We start from the raw sequence: 15,728 nt of genomic DNA, 5'->3' as shown, positions 1-15,728 counted from the left end.
TAAAGATTTTTTGAAATTTCTACGCGATTTATGCATTGAATCAACATTAATCAATCAACACCGTACAAGTGGCAGATAATTGTTGATATTTTCATGAAAATTAAATTAATTTGATTGTAAAAGATTTCTTTCTAATTAACAATAAAGAAAGTATTATATCAAATTTGTTTAAAACTTTTCTGTAAGTTTGTAATTTCTATTTTATATGAATAAGTATATTAAAATATCGCAAACAAAAAAGTAAAATGCAAACTTCACGATTAATTCACGTATAACATTTTTTTATTGCTGTTCTATTCTATAATAAAAACTTTTAATCCTGCAAAAATAATTTATTTACCCATCTGTTAGCAAAAAATAATAAGAAAAACCATGAAGAGAAATAAAGGAAAGATAAATTGAATTTACTTTCATCTAATCAATCACCTTTATCTTTCTACATGTTAAAAGATAATAAATTCAAAATTTTTCAAACTCCTATTTCATCAGTTTTATTTTCAAAGTTGGAAAACTGGAATTGCAGAAACATTAGCGATTAAATATTTTCGGCAAATATTTGATATTTGCACTTTTCGACAGAATTTTTCGACATATGGCCAAGATTTAAGGATAAACGGAGGTCGCGTCGGACAGCAGGACTGGTTATTCCCACTTGACCGTGAGGCTCTCGGGGACCAAAGTGATAAAACTTAAGTGGCGCAGCCTAAGGTCGTTACCACTATCGTACGTGCGTATCGTGCTCGAGCATCCTGCGATCGTCAGTAGACGATGACCACTTGGTGGCGTCGCATCGTTTCTCGATTGTCCATTTGAATCGCTTACGCTTACTTGAAATAGACATGTGGAACCATGTACTTGTCTTGTTTCTGGCCACCGTGCCCTGGCAAGCTTCCTCGCTGCACTCGGAGTCGGGCCCTTGGGTCCAGACTACGAAGGGCGAGATCTGGCCCATGCCAAATTCGCGTGTAGTCAAAGAAGACTTCTATGTATTACGACCATCCAACTTCGATATTCGAGTAAGTTCTCTAAAATGCAAATTCGATATCTTGTTTAGCAAAAAAGATTTGCATAATTATTCATTTTTATAACTTTTTGTGCAATATTTATGAATTTTTTAAATAAATTGCTAAGCTGTCACATGTCTGTCATTTTCTCGACAGCAGTAAAATAATAAGACTTACGTGTAACGCAAAGTGGCAATAATGACTTGATAAAATTGTTTTTTCATCGAATTTAGAGACGGAAAAATTAAATGTAATATTTTACGATTTATAATGATGAGCAATTATTTACGATTTATAATGATAGCGTTACATATTTTTATCAGTAATCACATTTTAGTTTCTACAATTTGCTTTTTACTTTTTTCTTATTTTGTATCTTTGCCGCATATTCTTATTAATAATTAATAATTACAAGCGAAGATGTGTATTGGACTATTTTTTAGAATTTTATAAAATATATGACTTTAATTTTTTATCACAAATGTTATATAAAAATTAATTTATTGTAACTTAAGTGATTTTTTAAACAAAGGTGAATGGCGAGACGTGCGATATAATGACCGAAGCGATAGAACGATACACTGGGATTATCTTGACGGAAGCTAGGATAGCGAGGTTGGTCACGGAAGGGCAACCAAGAACATTCGTCCGAGACGATCCTCACTTCAAAGGCACTCTTGAGGCCCTAAGCATTCGTCTTTTGCAGCCTTGCGAGCAAAATGGGGATCATTGGCCACACTTATATATGAATGAATCCTGTAAGTTTGTATACTATAGTATAAAGTTATGTCCAAATTAGGCCTAATTTCTTAATTTTGATAATTTACATGACTCCTGTTAATTAATTATATTTATTAAATAATAGGAAACGCTTGAAAGCAATTTAATCGGTCATTTACAAATTTAATTATTTAATTAATTAACAAATATAGCAAAAGATTTGCATCTTTTATTATAAATTTTTCATGATTTAAATGCATATTCCATTCAATAGCATATGCATTCAACAGCTAGTATGGCTATGCTCGCTTTGCATATACAGCATGCATTACAAAGTAATAGATTGTGCGCTAACAAAGTAATTGAATAATGCCAGTGGGCGACTCACTGGTAACCTCGACCTAATGCTTTCCGATTTGCGTTGACAGACTTGCGTGCGCGCAAACTAAATTTTTGCAGACCTTAATAACGTCTCGTCTGATCAACGTCTTGTCTCGATCAGTGCTAAACTGGTTTAATATCGATTTTATAATTTCTGAGCGTCTGCATTAAATGGTACACCGAGTGACAAATAAGCGATGAATAAATGATAAAAAAGATACTACTAAGTTACAAAACACAACTATAGTTCGATGTTTAATATACAAAGGCAGAAATAATAAGTTTATCTATTTCTGATTAATCCGCGTATTTTCTTGTAATTTTTATCTACTTTCGTTTTTAACGTTGCAATACAAAAAACGTTTCTCTGTATAATAGATTATAATATTTATTATAATATACAACTATTTTTTTTTAATTGTAATGCACATTATAATTTTTCACGTTTATATGTGCATAAACTTGTGCATATGTTAATATTAAGTAGCAATTGCACGTATAATTTGTGGTTTTCTCGATTTATTCCTTGTGATATAACTACGCCTGGAATCTTATAGAAAACTACAGCAGTCGATCGTTTAACTGATCGCGGAGAGAATTACAATTAATTTAGTTTGATTAAACCAAGGCGATTCCGCAGCGCAAAATGATGAACGCGCAACATTTTCGAGCGAATATATGTATAGTGCAATCAGCGAAACGACTGAAACGAGGACGAATAATAAAACAACTTTGATCTGCTTCCTAGTTTCTTATCTCCAAATGCCGTAAGGTCGTAATCAGCGATTAGCGGATTTTCTATTTTATCTGTACTCTTTTTCCTCAACTAAATCGATTTAGCCCAACAAGTGACATCACGGTACATGCCTTTTGCAGATAAACTCGAGATAAACGAGACATCGTCGGTCGCTGTTCTACGCGCCGAATCCGTCTGGGGAATCCTCCGAGGACTCGAGACCTTTTCGCAGGTATTGGCATCCGGCGACGGTCCGAGCGTAAGTACATATTTATATATTTAAGTAATGAACTCTTTTTTTTATGTAAAATTTAAAGAATTTGAGATTCGAGGCCTTTAAATAATGATTTTTTAACTTTTTACATCGTATATGTTTTCACAAATAACATTATTTTTAACGGCGCTATTGATCTTGTTAAGAGGAGAATAATTTTCAGAATATATGCGGCATGTATTTTTTGATCTTTTTAAAGTTTTTTATATCTTAACGCATAAAGTAACAATTAAAATTGTTTATTCAAAATTAAAGGCAAAGGCACCGTCTTATAGTAAAACTCTATAATCTGTTTCTAAGAATAAATTTCATCTTACGGGCGCGCAATTTAGTAAGAAACTACATAAAAATTTTTAAATAATAGAAGTTGCAGATATTTTGCATAACAAACATATTATATCGTCTCGAGGATCTCCGATATGCGTATTACAATTCTCATTCAAACTATTGAACGAAACGTAAATTTAACCGTGCATTACAGTTAAAAGTAAGATGCCAGACTATTGTGGACGCGCCGAAACTGCCGCATCGCGGTCTTCTGTTGGATACCTCTCGCCACTACTTGCCCTTATCCGACATCCTATTGACACTGGACGCCATGTCATACAACAAACTGAATGTCCTTCACTGGCACATCGTTGACGACAACAGCTTTCCGTATCAAAGCACTAGGTATCCCGACTTGTCTGCCAAAGGCGCTTATCATCCTTCGATGATTTACACCCCTAACGACGTGCAGAAAGTTGTCGATTACGCGAGATTACGAGGAATCCGAGTAATGCCCGAGTTTGACACACCTGGACACACTAGATCATGGGGCCTGGCTTATCCTGAATTACTAACTACATGTTACGGTAGATAAGAAAGAATATAATTTCTCAATTAATTAGACTATCTGTATAGAAATCTTAATCTTGAGACGCAAATAATATTTTGAAAATCTATTTATACTAATTTTTGTTTTGTATGTTTTCTATAAAACTTTGTCATATATGATTGCTAAGCTACAGAATTAAGTGATTTAAAAGTTTAGCTTTGATATTTTTTTAAGTAAATTAAACTGTTTGTGTATTCGTTAGATTCTTCCGGAAAGCCGAACGGTATATTAGGCCCGATGAATCCGACAAATCCGTTGCTGTACGATTTCGTACGGAATTTATTCTCCGAGATCGTGCAAGTATTCCCGGATCAATATCTCCACTTGGGTGGCGACGAAGTACCCTTCGATTGCTGGGCCAGCAATTCGGAAATTGTCGAGTACATGAAGCTGCACAATATGTCTAAGAAATACGAGCTGCTCGAGAACGAGTACATCGCCAAGATACTCGCGATCAGTAACTCACTCGACGCCAATACTATCGTATGGCAAGAGGTGAGTGCAATCTATTTTATTATTTTTCTTTACAGCCGATTGCCTCAAATACCTCTGTGTTCGTTAATTAATATTCTTTTATTATGTACATGAATTATGTAATTTACAGGTTTTTGATAATGGCGTCGTGATACCCGCGAACACTGTAGTACACGTTTGGAAACCGCAGCGTTGGCAAAAGGACTTGGAGAGAGCGACGATGGCAGGACATCCGGTTTTGCTGTCGTCTTGCTGGTATTTGGACCATCTCCTTACCGGTGGCGACTGGGCAAAGTATTACAACTGCGACCCCTTCAACTTTAACAACGCAGCCAATGTTACACATTTGATGCTCGGCGGCGAGGCTTGCATGTGGGCAGAGTTCATCGACAAGTGAGTGTTTTCTTTTTTTTGTATCTCTTTTTTTATTTGAAAGCCCACGATTTATGGACGGGAGATAAAATTAAACAAATACAACGCGTATTATAAATACAATACATACATATTAATTCATGTTAATTAACCCTTTGCATTTCAAAGCCGCCGCTACGGCGACATACATAGTAAGTACCATAACTCCAAAGGCGCCGCTGCGGCGACAAAACATTTCTGTAAACAGGAATGCTGGAGTTACTGGTCGGTCGTGTTAAAAAATTCATGGAGTGCAAAGGGTTAATATTTTAATCACAATAAGACGAATTAAATTATCAAAAATTTTTTTAAATTAAAAATGAATTATAAGAATTTAAGCAACATTTCTTGATAAATTAGTGAATAAATAATTTAATTTAGTGATAATTCTGACCAATAAAGCGTCTGATTTAATACACGCGTATTTTTTATAAAGTTTAGATTTATAATCGTATTTTTAATATATTGAAAGAGCGGTAAAACGTAGCAAGTAAAATACTACACAGACAGTTATTTATTTTGCTTGACAAGAGGATGGTTATTTGCGTGATGTATATCGAGCTTTCTCGTCGAGCTACTGTTTATTTTCAGAAATAACGTGCATCCGAGGATTTGGCCACGTGCGAGCGCGGCGGCTGAGCGTCTGTGGAGCTTCAACAAACAGGATAACAATGTTGCCGCCCAACGTCTGGAAGAGCATGCCTGTCGCATGAATAGACGTGGTATACCCGCTCAGCCGCCGAATGGGGCAGGATTCTGCGTGACATAGCCGGCTGTTTGCCAATCGACACTAATGCTCTGTTTAAACAATGTATTATGCTCGTATAGCAAGCACGCGAAAAGTACGAACGTCATTCCGTACACTCATTCATTGTTATTGTATAAACATATATCACAATAAAGTTAGATTGAATAATATAAACTTTTATTTTTTTTGCACCGTGTATAATTATGCAAATTTTACAGTAGCAATCTTTATATCACACACATATTAATAAAAAAAAAAAAATATATATATATATAACTATAATTATAATAATAATAAAAAATTAAATAAAATTTGCTTTAATTCATTTATCTTGAATGTAACAAATGTGTAAACCTAGTAAGTATATCAGAGTATCTAGACCTATTCTGCATATGAATGGTCTTGATTGTGTTACATCTATTTATTATCCCTCCCTGACAATGTCAAAATCATGATCTATTGTTGAATGTAGATATTACGACAAAGATACGACGTTGCTTTTGTTACAAAGCTTTCAGTCGAGCTCGCGAACCATTACTGGAATGCACCAACTGATGTGCATCGAGAGTATTAACGAACATGGACATGCAGTGACAGCTGCATTCCCTGCAGAAGGAATCCTTTTGTCCGAAGTTAAACAATTGTGACGAAATTGATTTCCGTTGGCGGTTAAAATCAATTTAAACTGTATACCTGTTATCAATAATGTTATATATAAATATATATCAAACACGATTGACGAATTAACATAACATGCTTACACATTGCATGTGAATTATGTAAGTTAGACAAGTAATCAGTTTATTTGGACAGTTTATTTGGACTCCGCTACTTGAGTATTCATTCATACTGGATACATTCCAAAGTCCTCTATCTTAATCTGGATTTTGAATTTGCAATAATATTAAGAAACTTTTAATTAGAATTTTGTATGTAAAATTTTCATATTAGTTTATAATTGTTGAATATTTGATATTACATATTTATTGATGATTTATTGATAATGCCATTCAAAATAACATAAAATAAGATGTTTTCCTATTTATTTGAAACATGTAGTACAGCAGCGAATAAATATTTATGATTTATGAATCCATATCAATTTATTATTTTTAAATTGTATATAGACTAGTGTAAGGTTTCTATCAAATGAAGAAGAATATTACTCAATGCTTCATTAAAATAACAATGACGTCGTCTATGATTCATTTTAAATAAAAAAGAAGTGGGAATCACTATATGTGATTCCAGCGCGTAATTTATTCCGCAAACATCAACGATAAATTTTTTTATAGGTCACCAAGGTTACTGCTAAATAATCTTTGGCTGATTAGTTTGACGATAATGAGAAGCTAACTTTATATATATTTCAAAGTGTCTCTTGTCAATAACCGACAAAATTCTCAATGATCTTGAATGATTATTGCGACAACAGATATAATCGTCTCCCATTGGATCAAGAGATCAGTTGTTATCAATGATTTTTATATAACAAATACTATATATTTTCCCAAATTTTCAACAAATATATCATCAATCAACGTTGTTGAAGAACACTATTAGTACGTTATGTTGAGGTAAATTTTAATAAGAATTTATACGATGAGATTTGTATTAATAAAAAATTGTGTTAATGTGAATTCAAATTTTCATGCGGACGTTACATTATTGCGTCCAAGTTTTTGCTTTGTACAAATAATTGATAGATTGAAGAAGATCAAAATAAATAATAACTAATAATAACTAAATTTGATAAATTTAAGAATTTACACTCAAGAAACATTTCACACAAATCAGGTTTTAAACTTTCTCTTGGATTATTATAAATATATGATATATTAATTAATAATTTGACTATTTATCAAATTCTAGAAATTGCAATACTTTGAGTCTTTCTCCTCTATCTCGTTTTAAATCAACATGTCCAGTTCAATGTTCGATGATTTGTTGTACTCCACCTGTAAGCTTTCCTTACATGCCTCGTGCCCAGTGTAAGACAGTTTATAGGCCTCAATCTCCACCAAAACCGTCTCCTAAGGCGATGGTATGTTTGTTATGCAAAATATCAATTTTTTCTTCTAAAAAATTGTCTTCGATAAAAAATGTCATATCGTGATGATACATTTTGGTAATAAAAAAATTAATCAACATATAGTTTGAATGAATTGTAAAATAAAATTTATTCTTAAAAAAATATTATGACAGATTACCAATATCATCCTCAAGAAATATTTTTATCGTATTTAAAGATAAAAATTTGTGTAAATAAGTTTTATAATAATTTTATTATATTGAGACACAGAATATATAAAGTACAATATATAAAACAACTGTAAAAATTGTTTACTTGAAATCAATATACAATTAAAAATGAAAAATAATATATTTGATATAATATAATTTTGTTAAAAAAGAATTTTGTGAAAGGTTTATCCACTACTCTATCCAAATTACTCCACATTATATCCACCAAAAATGGAAGTGACGTATTTACCTTCGCCATTTCTTTCACCTCCCTCATCGCCAATCTGCTTTTACATTTGCACTACGAATTGCATTCCCTATATGCCTTGTTCACCGACAGTCCTACGTAATTCGCCTCGCAAACCACTTTGCCGTTAGTTATCATATTTCTCTTTATGAGGATTTGTTACTGAGATTAATGTGAGTTTCTTGTTCGCCAGTATCTTGTCCTCCACGCTAGGAGACGTTGTTCTAAATGACGAGTGACTGGACTGTAATTTTGAGAACGATGTGTCACAAATTTATGTGAGCAAAAAAAAAAAAGATATAGTGCTTATTAAATAACGCGCATAAAATTGTAAAATTAAAATTACGAGGTTCTAATAATATAATAAAAAACTGATATATTTATAGAAGTAAAAATAATTAAGACTCGGTAAACAAAATTCATAAAAGACTTACTCAAATTTGATAATCAAACAAGAAACAATTTCGAACAATCTACATGATTATTTTAATGCCCTTAAATATTTATTTGTTAAAATTATAGCATTTTGATGTTTCTAAATAAATATTTATGATGTAAATTCTATTTTCAGGTAAAATAAAGACGTATAAATAAAAATGTAATCTATTATCCACAACCTGTTTTGATGATACAATTGATGTATCGATATCGATTTTATCTCGAAGAAGACATTATCGCAATTGTTTTGAACAGAAAACTGTTATCTCAAAGAAGACTAAACTACATAATATTTACGCAATAAACAAATGATATAAATCTATATTTGTATTTCTGAAACAGTACGCTGTAACAAAGAAACTTGATTTTAAATTGATTGCATTGTCAATTCAAGGTTTGTAATATTATTTGAGATAAAAAATTGTACGATCAAACGAACTTACCTGTAAGTGAAGTTCGATCGTGATTATACGAAAAGCCTCGTTCGAAGAGATTACACATGTAGTTTCCTTTCTTTATACTAATCAACCACACATTTAGAGTGAGAAAAGTGCGCTGGTGGCGGCGCCCCTGCTGCGCCGTCCCGCGCGCCACGTGATATCACTGCTTCATTTTTTAGAGTTTGTAATCTTAAAATTGCTTTTATAAAGAGGGATATGGGTAGAAAAAACAAGGAACTTGTTAGGGAGGGGGGTGTAATCTCTTCGAACGAGGCTTTTCGTATAATCACGATCGAACTTCACTTACAGGTAAGTTCGTTTGATCGTACAATTATACTTCAAGCCTCGTTCTCGAGATTACACATGTAGTTGTTTAGAGATGGCAATTTTAAGGAACAGTATTGGCATAGCTCTACATGTACACACAACACATACATATATATATATATATATACATATATATTCCTGCATACACATATATACGTATTTATATCATTAATAAAATTTTTTCTAATTATAGAAGTAATTATAAGCGTATAACATAAGGCAACACAAAATATATGGATATATATACTTATAACGCAAACTATATACTGAAGACAATTCAACCAATATATATATATCTGTAATTATATCTCTATTAATATAGCATTTTTAGTTTAGTTTTTTTTTTTTTTTTTTTTTATTCAGTTAAGACCGTATTTGAAAAAACATCATTATTGGCTGTAATTGGACGGTTGTAAAAATTAGCGAAGACCTGGGAATTCTCTGACCATCCCGCCGTTTTTCTAATTATCGACAAATTTATACCTTTACAAAAGGCTTTTGAAGTGGAAGCGTGTCGCGTTGAGTGTGCCGAAAAAATAGACGTATCTATTTTGCTCTCTCGGAGAACGGATTTGATCCACTGACTGAAGGTCTGCGTATTTATAGCTCTGTAAGGTTTTCTTGTCGTAATGAAGAGCTGTTGTATATTTCCTCTAAGCTTCGCTGTAACTTCTAGGTATCTAATAACTGAATGCATTAAACATAGTTCTGGTTTTTCGATAAAGGCTGGTATTATAAGTAATGGCTGGAACTTCCCAGGTCCTGACGTTTTTATTATATCCGGAACTCTAATTTCCAATCGTCCTGGTAACTTAATAATATTATTAATAGTAATACTGGTTAGCGTTTGTGCCCTCTGGGCTGTACATAAAGCTAATAACATTGCAGTCTTCTGTGTTAATACTCTAAGACTTAGATCTTTTAAAGGAGAAAGCGTTTCTAAATGCCTAAGTACTATGGATACATCCCACGTGAATGCATACCTCGGACGTGCAGGTTTTAATCTAAAAACTCCCTTCAAGAACCGAGTGATTAAGCTAGCTTCCCCTATCTTATTTTCTGAGATTAAGGAGATCGCAGACCTATGAGAATTTAATGTGCCATATGACGCACCGGTTCTAAAACATTCCGTTAAAAACTGTATCACATTGTCGCACGTTGGTTCAAAAAGGTTTAGGTCTTTTCGTTCACAGTATGTTTTCCACTGCCGTAAAGATGATTCGTATTGTTTAATCGTTGAATTTGCCAACGATGCTATCATTATTTCTAATGACTCTTGAGGTACACCTTTTTTCAGAAAGGCTTTGCCGATAATCTCCCTGCAATTAAACGGAGATGTTGTGCCCTGGGGTGCTGTGACAACCTGCTTGATGATAAAAGCAGATTAGGATGTGCATTAAACAAAATCGGGTCAGATATTAATAGACTAGTAAAGAGAGGATACCATGGCTGATTTGGCCAATCAGGCACCACTACGATACCACAGGCTTTATCTTGCTTTATTTTGACTAGAGTCCTTAATATCAGGATGAATGGGGGAAAAGCGTAAAAGTTTAAGTCGGACCACGAGAAAGTAAAAGCATCAATTTGTTCACTATTGGGCTCCGGATACCAGGAAGCGAATCTATTACATTTTTTATTTAAATTCGTAGCAAATAAATCTATTTCTGGTCTGCCGAACTTGGTAACTATTTCCTTAAACGCAAACGATGCTAGTTCCCATTCTCCATCGTTATTTTTTAATCGTGATAGAGTGTCTGCCTCTACATTGTCTTTGGAAGCTATATAGGACGCAAATAAAAAAATATTCTTGTCCTCGGCCCATTTCCAAATTTTTCGAGCTAGAGAATTATATTTCATATATCTAACGCCTCCCATTTTGTTAATGTAAGATATTGCTGTGGTATTGTCTATTCGTAAAAGAATCTGACAATTCCTAACATCTATCGCTAATTTACATAAGGCCAGATATACCGTCAGAAGTTCTAAATAGTTTATATGCTTCCTTTTTTCAGATTCATTCCAAAACCCATGTATCCTCTCATTACCATTCACAGCTCCCCAGCCGGTTGTAGATGCATCAGTGTAAATTATCATTTGAAAATTACCCGATTTAATCGAGTTAATTGAATTTTTTAGACTGGCTCTCCACCAATCTAGTTCCGAAAGAAGGTGCTGGGAGATTATTATAGTCTTATCGTAATCATAATCGTTGATAATAAGAGCCAGTAGTTTTTCTCTTTCTAAAAGTCTTGTATATAATAAGCCGTATTCTATGGCTGGACAAGCTGCGACTAGTTTACCAATTAATTGTGCTAGATCACTAATTAAACAAGTCTTTTTTGACATAAATTTGGTTAACATGTTACGTAAATTTGTTCTTTTTTGTTCTGTCAGCTCTATATGATATTTAACAGAATCGATGACAAAACCTAAGAATTTACATCTCGTTGATGGAACAAGTTGACTCTTTCTATCATTTATTATGAAACCTAATCGAGATAACAATTCTCGTGTTTCAAAGACGTTAATTCTACATTCTTCTAAGGTGCTTCCTATGCATAGAAAGTCATCTAAATAGATGACTGAGGATAAGCCTCTACTCCGTAGAATTTTTGCAACTGGTTTCAATAGCTTTGTAAAAACAAAGGGGGCTGTACAAAGTCCAAATGGTAAGCAAACAAATTCGAACATTGTGTCTAGAAATTGAAAACGCAAGTACTTTCGACTGTCTTTATGTATCGGTACTACATAATATGCATCCTCAAGGTCGATTGAAGCCATAAAATCTCCCGGAAATATTAATTTTATTGCCGTACGTAAATCTTCTAACTTGAAATGGGTAGTTTCGATAAATTCGTTTACTTTCTTTAAATTGAGAATAAAGCGGTGTGATCCGTCTGATTTTTTAACTAAGAAATACGACGATAGAAATTGATTTCTCTCTGGTTTACAAATTGCAATCGCTCCCTTAGACAATAAAGATAGAATGGCTTTTTTGCAGTTCTCTCTCTCTGTTTTAGAGTTAAACGTTACCACTGGTTCTTTATTTTGGTAAATCTTGGAAGAGAATTTGATTTTGTAACCTTGCACACAGTTTAATACGAATCTATCATTCGTAATTTTCTGCCATTCGGATAAGAGAACTTTTAATCGACCCGCGATACATACATTTATCTGGTTTTCCTCGTTGACCTGCTGGAACTCCGGTGTGTTCGTGCTCTCGAGTTGTATGGTTCTTTCGTCCTGAAGGTCAGACGAGAGCGGTTGTGGCCTTGAGTGTTGGGATAGCCTGCACGATTGGTGAACGGCCTCTTCACCTGCAGGCTCTTTGCGTTTAAATTTTTCTTAGAATATTGTGACAGACTTCTTGAAAACTGTTGATTTTTGACGTTCTGTGTTAGACTTGCGATACTTTTAGATTCTTTAATCTTGTCTGCTAAGTTTTCTCCAAAGAGAAAAGTATCCGATCTTCGTTCTTTAAGGGTCGTCTTAAATTGTTTATTAATTCCGGGGTAAATGAAAGCTTTACGCGACTCGGTTTCGTTAAAATGGATTGCCATTATTAATTTAGCCGCTTCGTTAAGTCTCTGTACGAATAATAGCTTATCTATATCTTCTTCCTCAATCATAATCAATGTCAACGCCGAGCCGATTGCTGTGAGAGCTGATCCTGCTAGCTTTTGATTTTCGACCATAAAATTGTCCCTTTTAACTGCCGACTCAGAGAGTATGGCGGAAATTTCTGGGTTTAGTTTAGGTGCGTCAAATTCCGACGAACGAGCGTATTTGACCGTCAGCTCTTCCTTGGACTTCTGTTCTATTCCGTGTGTAATCCAGTAATTCCAACGCAGTTTCAAAGAATCATGTAAAACGATATCTAGCGCTTTTGATTTTTGCGGATCTTCTCCAAGCATCTCGAGGATCTCATTGTCGACCGTCGCCACTGTGTTCTGGTCCGAATTGCTTGGCGCTACGTTTTCTTTGTCTAACTGCTCAGTAAGTTGTTCATTTTCTTCTTTATCTGAACCTACATACACATACACATAAACATAGATATATATATATATATATATATTTATGATGTTTTGCCTCTCGTGCAAACTCATTGGTGGACTAGCCAATTTTGCCTCTCGTGCAGACTCGATTGACAACGTCTAACCTGTCTTGCCCCTCGTGCAAGCTCGTTAGCTATTTTATGCTATTATTCTAGATCAATTCAATAATGAATTCTACGAATCTAAATATCGTAATGTTTTGCCTCTCGTGCAAACTCATTCGACACAATCTAACCTGTCTTGCCCCTCGTGCAAGCTCGTTAGCTATTTTATGCTATTATTCGAAATAATTTCAATGATGTTTCTAACAGCTTACCTATTGCATCAGAGAGGTCCGATTCTTTTTCCTCATCTATCACCTGTCTTTGCTCTTCCTCCTCGTCCGTGCTGGAACTTTCCGGAACGGCACGTATGATGTCTAACTTTCTCTGTATTTTTTCTAATTTCTTATACAGATCTTGAATATCGTTAGCTTGACGCTTGCGTGACATGATGACGTTCCTCTAGGCACCCTGGGACAAGGCCCAGGCAACTTGTAATTATTACTTATTAATTGTTTGATGTATTCTCACTCGCACGTGCAGCTTCTAGCGCACAAAGAAAAGGAATGAAGCAGTGATATCACGTGGCGCGCGGGACGGCGCAGCAGGGGCGCCGCCACCGGCGCACTTTTCTCACTCTAAATGTGTGGTTGATTAGTATAAAGAAAGGAAACTACATGTGTAATCTCGAGAACGAGGCTTGAAGTATAATTCAGTATCTTTTGTATTACTCTACCAATAAATTCTGACTAATTGTATATTTATATTTTTCTCGTATATTCTTTAACATGTGTATATCAAAAATCCATTACGTTACTTTTTCTTTTTTACACATAATTATGATCATTTTTTTTTTAATTCAATTATTTTGCAATCTTATTTTTTTTTAAACTTTACGCTTCTTTGAAAGAGAATCTAGTCACGCTTTTTTCTTAAAAATAAAACAGTATTTTGTACTGTTTATTCCCGTATTTCTAGGACGCATATCCTGAACTTCGGGTTTTATTTACTACTTGTATGTATCGTTTCAGCGTCACACGTTTTCGTTCAAACACTTAAAGACCATAGATATATGGTCAACCAGCAGAACCTCATGAAATCTCATAACGATGAAAGGCAATATGAGTTTTAGCGCTTGATGGCAGTAATATAAGAGTAAGACGAATAATCCACAAGCTTAGATATATATCATTTTAATTAAATAATAAAATTTAGAGTATTAAATTTAATATTACTCCCTATTCATGAAAAAACGCAATAAGATAAAGTTTTAAAAATATGGTTTAAATTTTGTTCAAATTAGACGCTAAAAATTATGCAACATTTCTACAGAATAAATTTTTATCATAATTGCATAATTCGGAAATAAACGTGTATAAATTTCCATAAAGGCATACAAAAACTATTTTTTGTATGCCTTATTAGGTTATTTTTTAGTTTGTTATGAGTAAAGAGAATATGAGTAAAGAAAAGCTTTCGCGTAGTTTTTTTGAAAAATTTTGAAAATCCTGTACCTTTGTCATTTAATGCATGCCTGCGGCAGAGTGTCCAGGCATTATTTCGCAAACGTACACACAATCACAGGAATACCTTAACACATGAATTTGTCAACGAGTGGCACATTTGAATTGGCTTGTGAAATTCACACTCGTGCAAGTTCCTGTGACTGTTGAGATTCTTTATACCGTGATCAAAGTTTTTACGATCGTTGGACGTGCCCTTCGCAATCATCGCGCATAGTCGATTAATAAATATCCATTCTTGCATGGAGAAAAAATTCAACATTGTAGTATTATACTTGATTTAAAATTTGTTTCTTAGAATTAGCGCTTTTATTATGCGGCGGCAGCGGCTTTGATCATGCGGTGAAATATCATACGCTGGCCTAGTGCCTACTGACCTAGTGAAACCTTAGACCTGCGATTACTATTCCTCGAAAGGAAATGCAATTGTCGAGCGAGTTATCTCATATTATAAAGAATATTATGTTACCCAGGGAGAAACGTAAAGTCGAATAGATGTCTAGTTGACGTCTATTCGATAGATCTAAAATAAGTTGATTTTTGCATCTCGGTAGACGTCGAAATGGTTTCTATTAGACACATCTATTAGACGTCTTGTAGATGTCTTATAAATGTTGATTAGACGCCTTATATAAAGCTTATATAAAGCTCCTATCAAACCATGCATTAACAATTAAAATTGAAATTTGACTAAACAGAACAAAGAAATTTTAGTCTTCTGTCCTGATTAATTAAATTCCAATCTTCCATCTTTAATACGTAGTCTGATATGGGCTTAACCCAAC

At 33.9% G+C, this 15,728-nt stretch overlaps 3 protein-coding genes across 5 annotated transcripts; 1 reads left to right on the top strand and 2 right to left on the bottom strand.

The window, feature by feature from the left end:
- Nucleotides 1-740: 740 nt before the first annotated feature.
- On the top strand, nt 741-5,799 carry LOC105674105 (beta-hexosaminidase subunit beta). The gene is made up of 7 exons (XM_012370229.2): nt 741-1,016; nt 1,537-1,762; nt 2,982-3,100; nt 3,597-3,969; nt 4,195-4,487; nt 4,597-4,859; nt 5,469-5,799. Exons 1-7 carry the CDS (start codon nt 840-842, stop codon nt 5,644-5,646), a joined length of 1,629 nt encoding a protein of 542 aa, XP_012225652.1. The 5' UTR covers nt 741-839; the 3' UTR covers nt 5,647-5,799.
- A 2,444-nt stretch (nt 5,800-8,243) lies between these two features.
- LOC137001389 (uncharacterized) lies at nt 8,244-11,685 on the bottom strand. Its single transcript, XM_067360169.1, has 3 exons — nt 10,766-11,685; nt 9,851-10,640; nt 8,244-8,360 (listed from the first exon to the last, which is right to left on the bottom strand). Exons 1-3 carry the CDS (start codon nt 11,683-11,685, stop codon nt 8,244-8,246), a joined length of 1,827 nt encoding a protein of 608 aa, XP_067216270.1.
- On the bottom strand, nt 9,646-14,005 carry LOC105674114 (uncharacterized). 3 transcript variants are annotated; one of them, XM_012370260.2, is made up of 3 exons: nt 13,696-14,005; nt 12,493-13,351; nt 9,646-10,687 (listed from the first exon to the last, which is right to left on the bottom strand). In XM_012370260.2, exons 1-2 carry the CDS (start codon nt 13,868-13,870, stop codon nt 12,495-12,497), a joined length of 1,032 nt encoding a protein of 343 aa, XP_012225683.2. In that variant the 5' UTR covers nt 13,871-14,005; the 3' UTR covers nt 9,646-10,687; nt 12,493-12,494. The 3 variants fall into 3 exon arrangements, with proteins under 3 accessions (XP_012225683.2, XP_012225675.2, XP_067203537.1); XM_012370252.2 differs by having other exon boundaries at nt 9,646-10,684; XM_067347436.1 differs by having other exon boundaries at nt 9,646-13,351; nt 13,696-14,004.
- Nucleotides 14,006-15,728: the final 1,723 nt, after the last annotated feature.

The sequence above is a fragment of the Linepithema humile genome, chromosome 1, assembly GCF_040581485.1.
Source record: "Linepithema humile isolate Giens D197 chromosome 1, Lhum_UNIL_v1.0, whole genome shotgun sequence".
Lineage (NCBI taxonomy): Eukaryota > Metazoa > Arthropoda > Insecta > Hymenoptera > Formicidae > Linepithema > Linepithema humile.
Note: the sequence above shows the minus strand (reverse complement) of the source record. Positions and strands in the feature narration are given on the sequence as shown.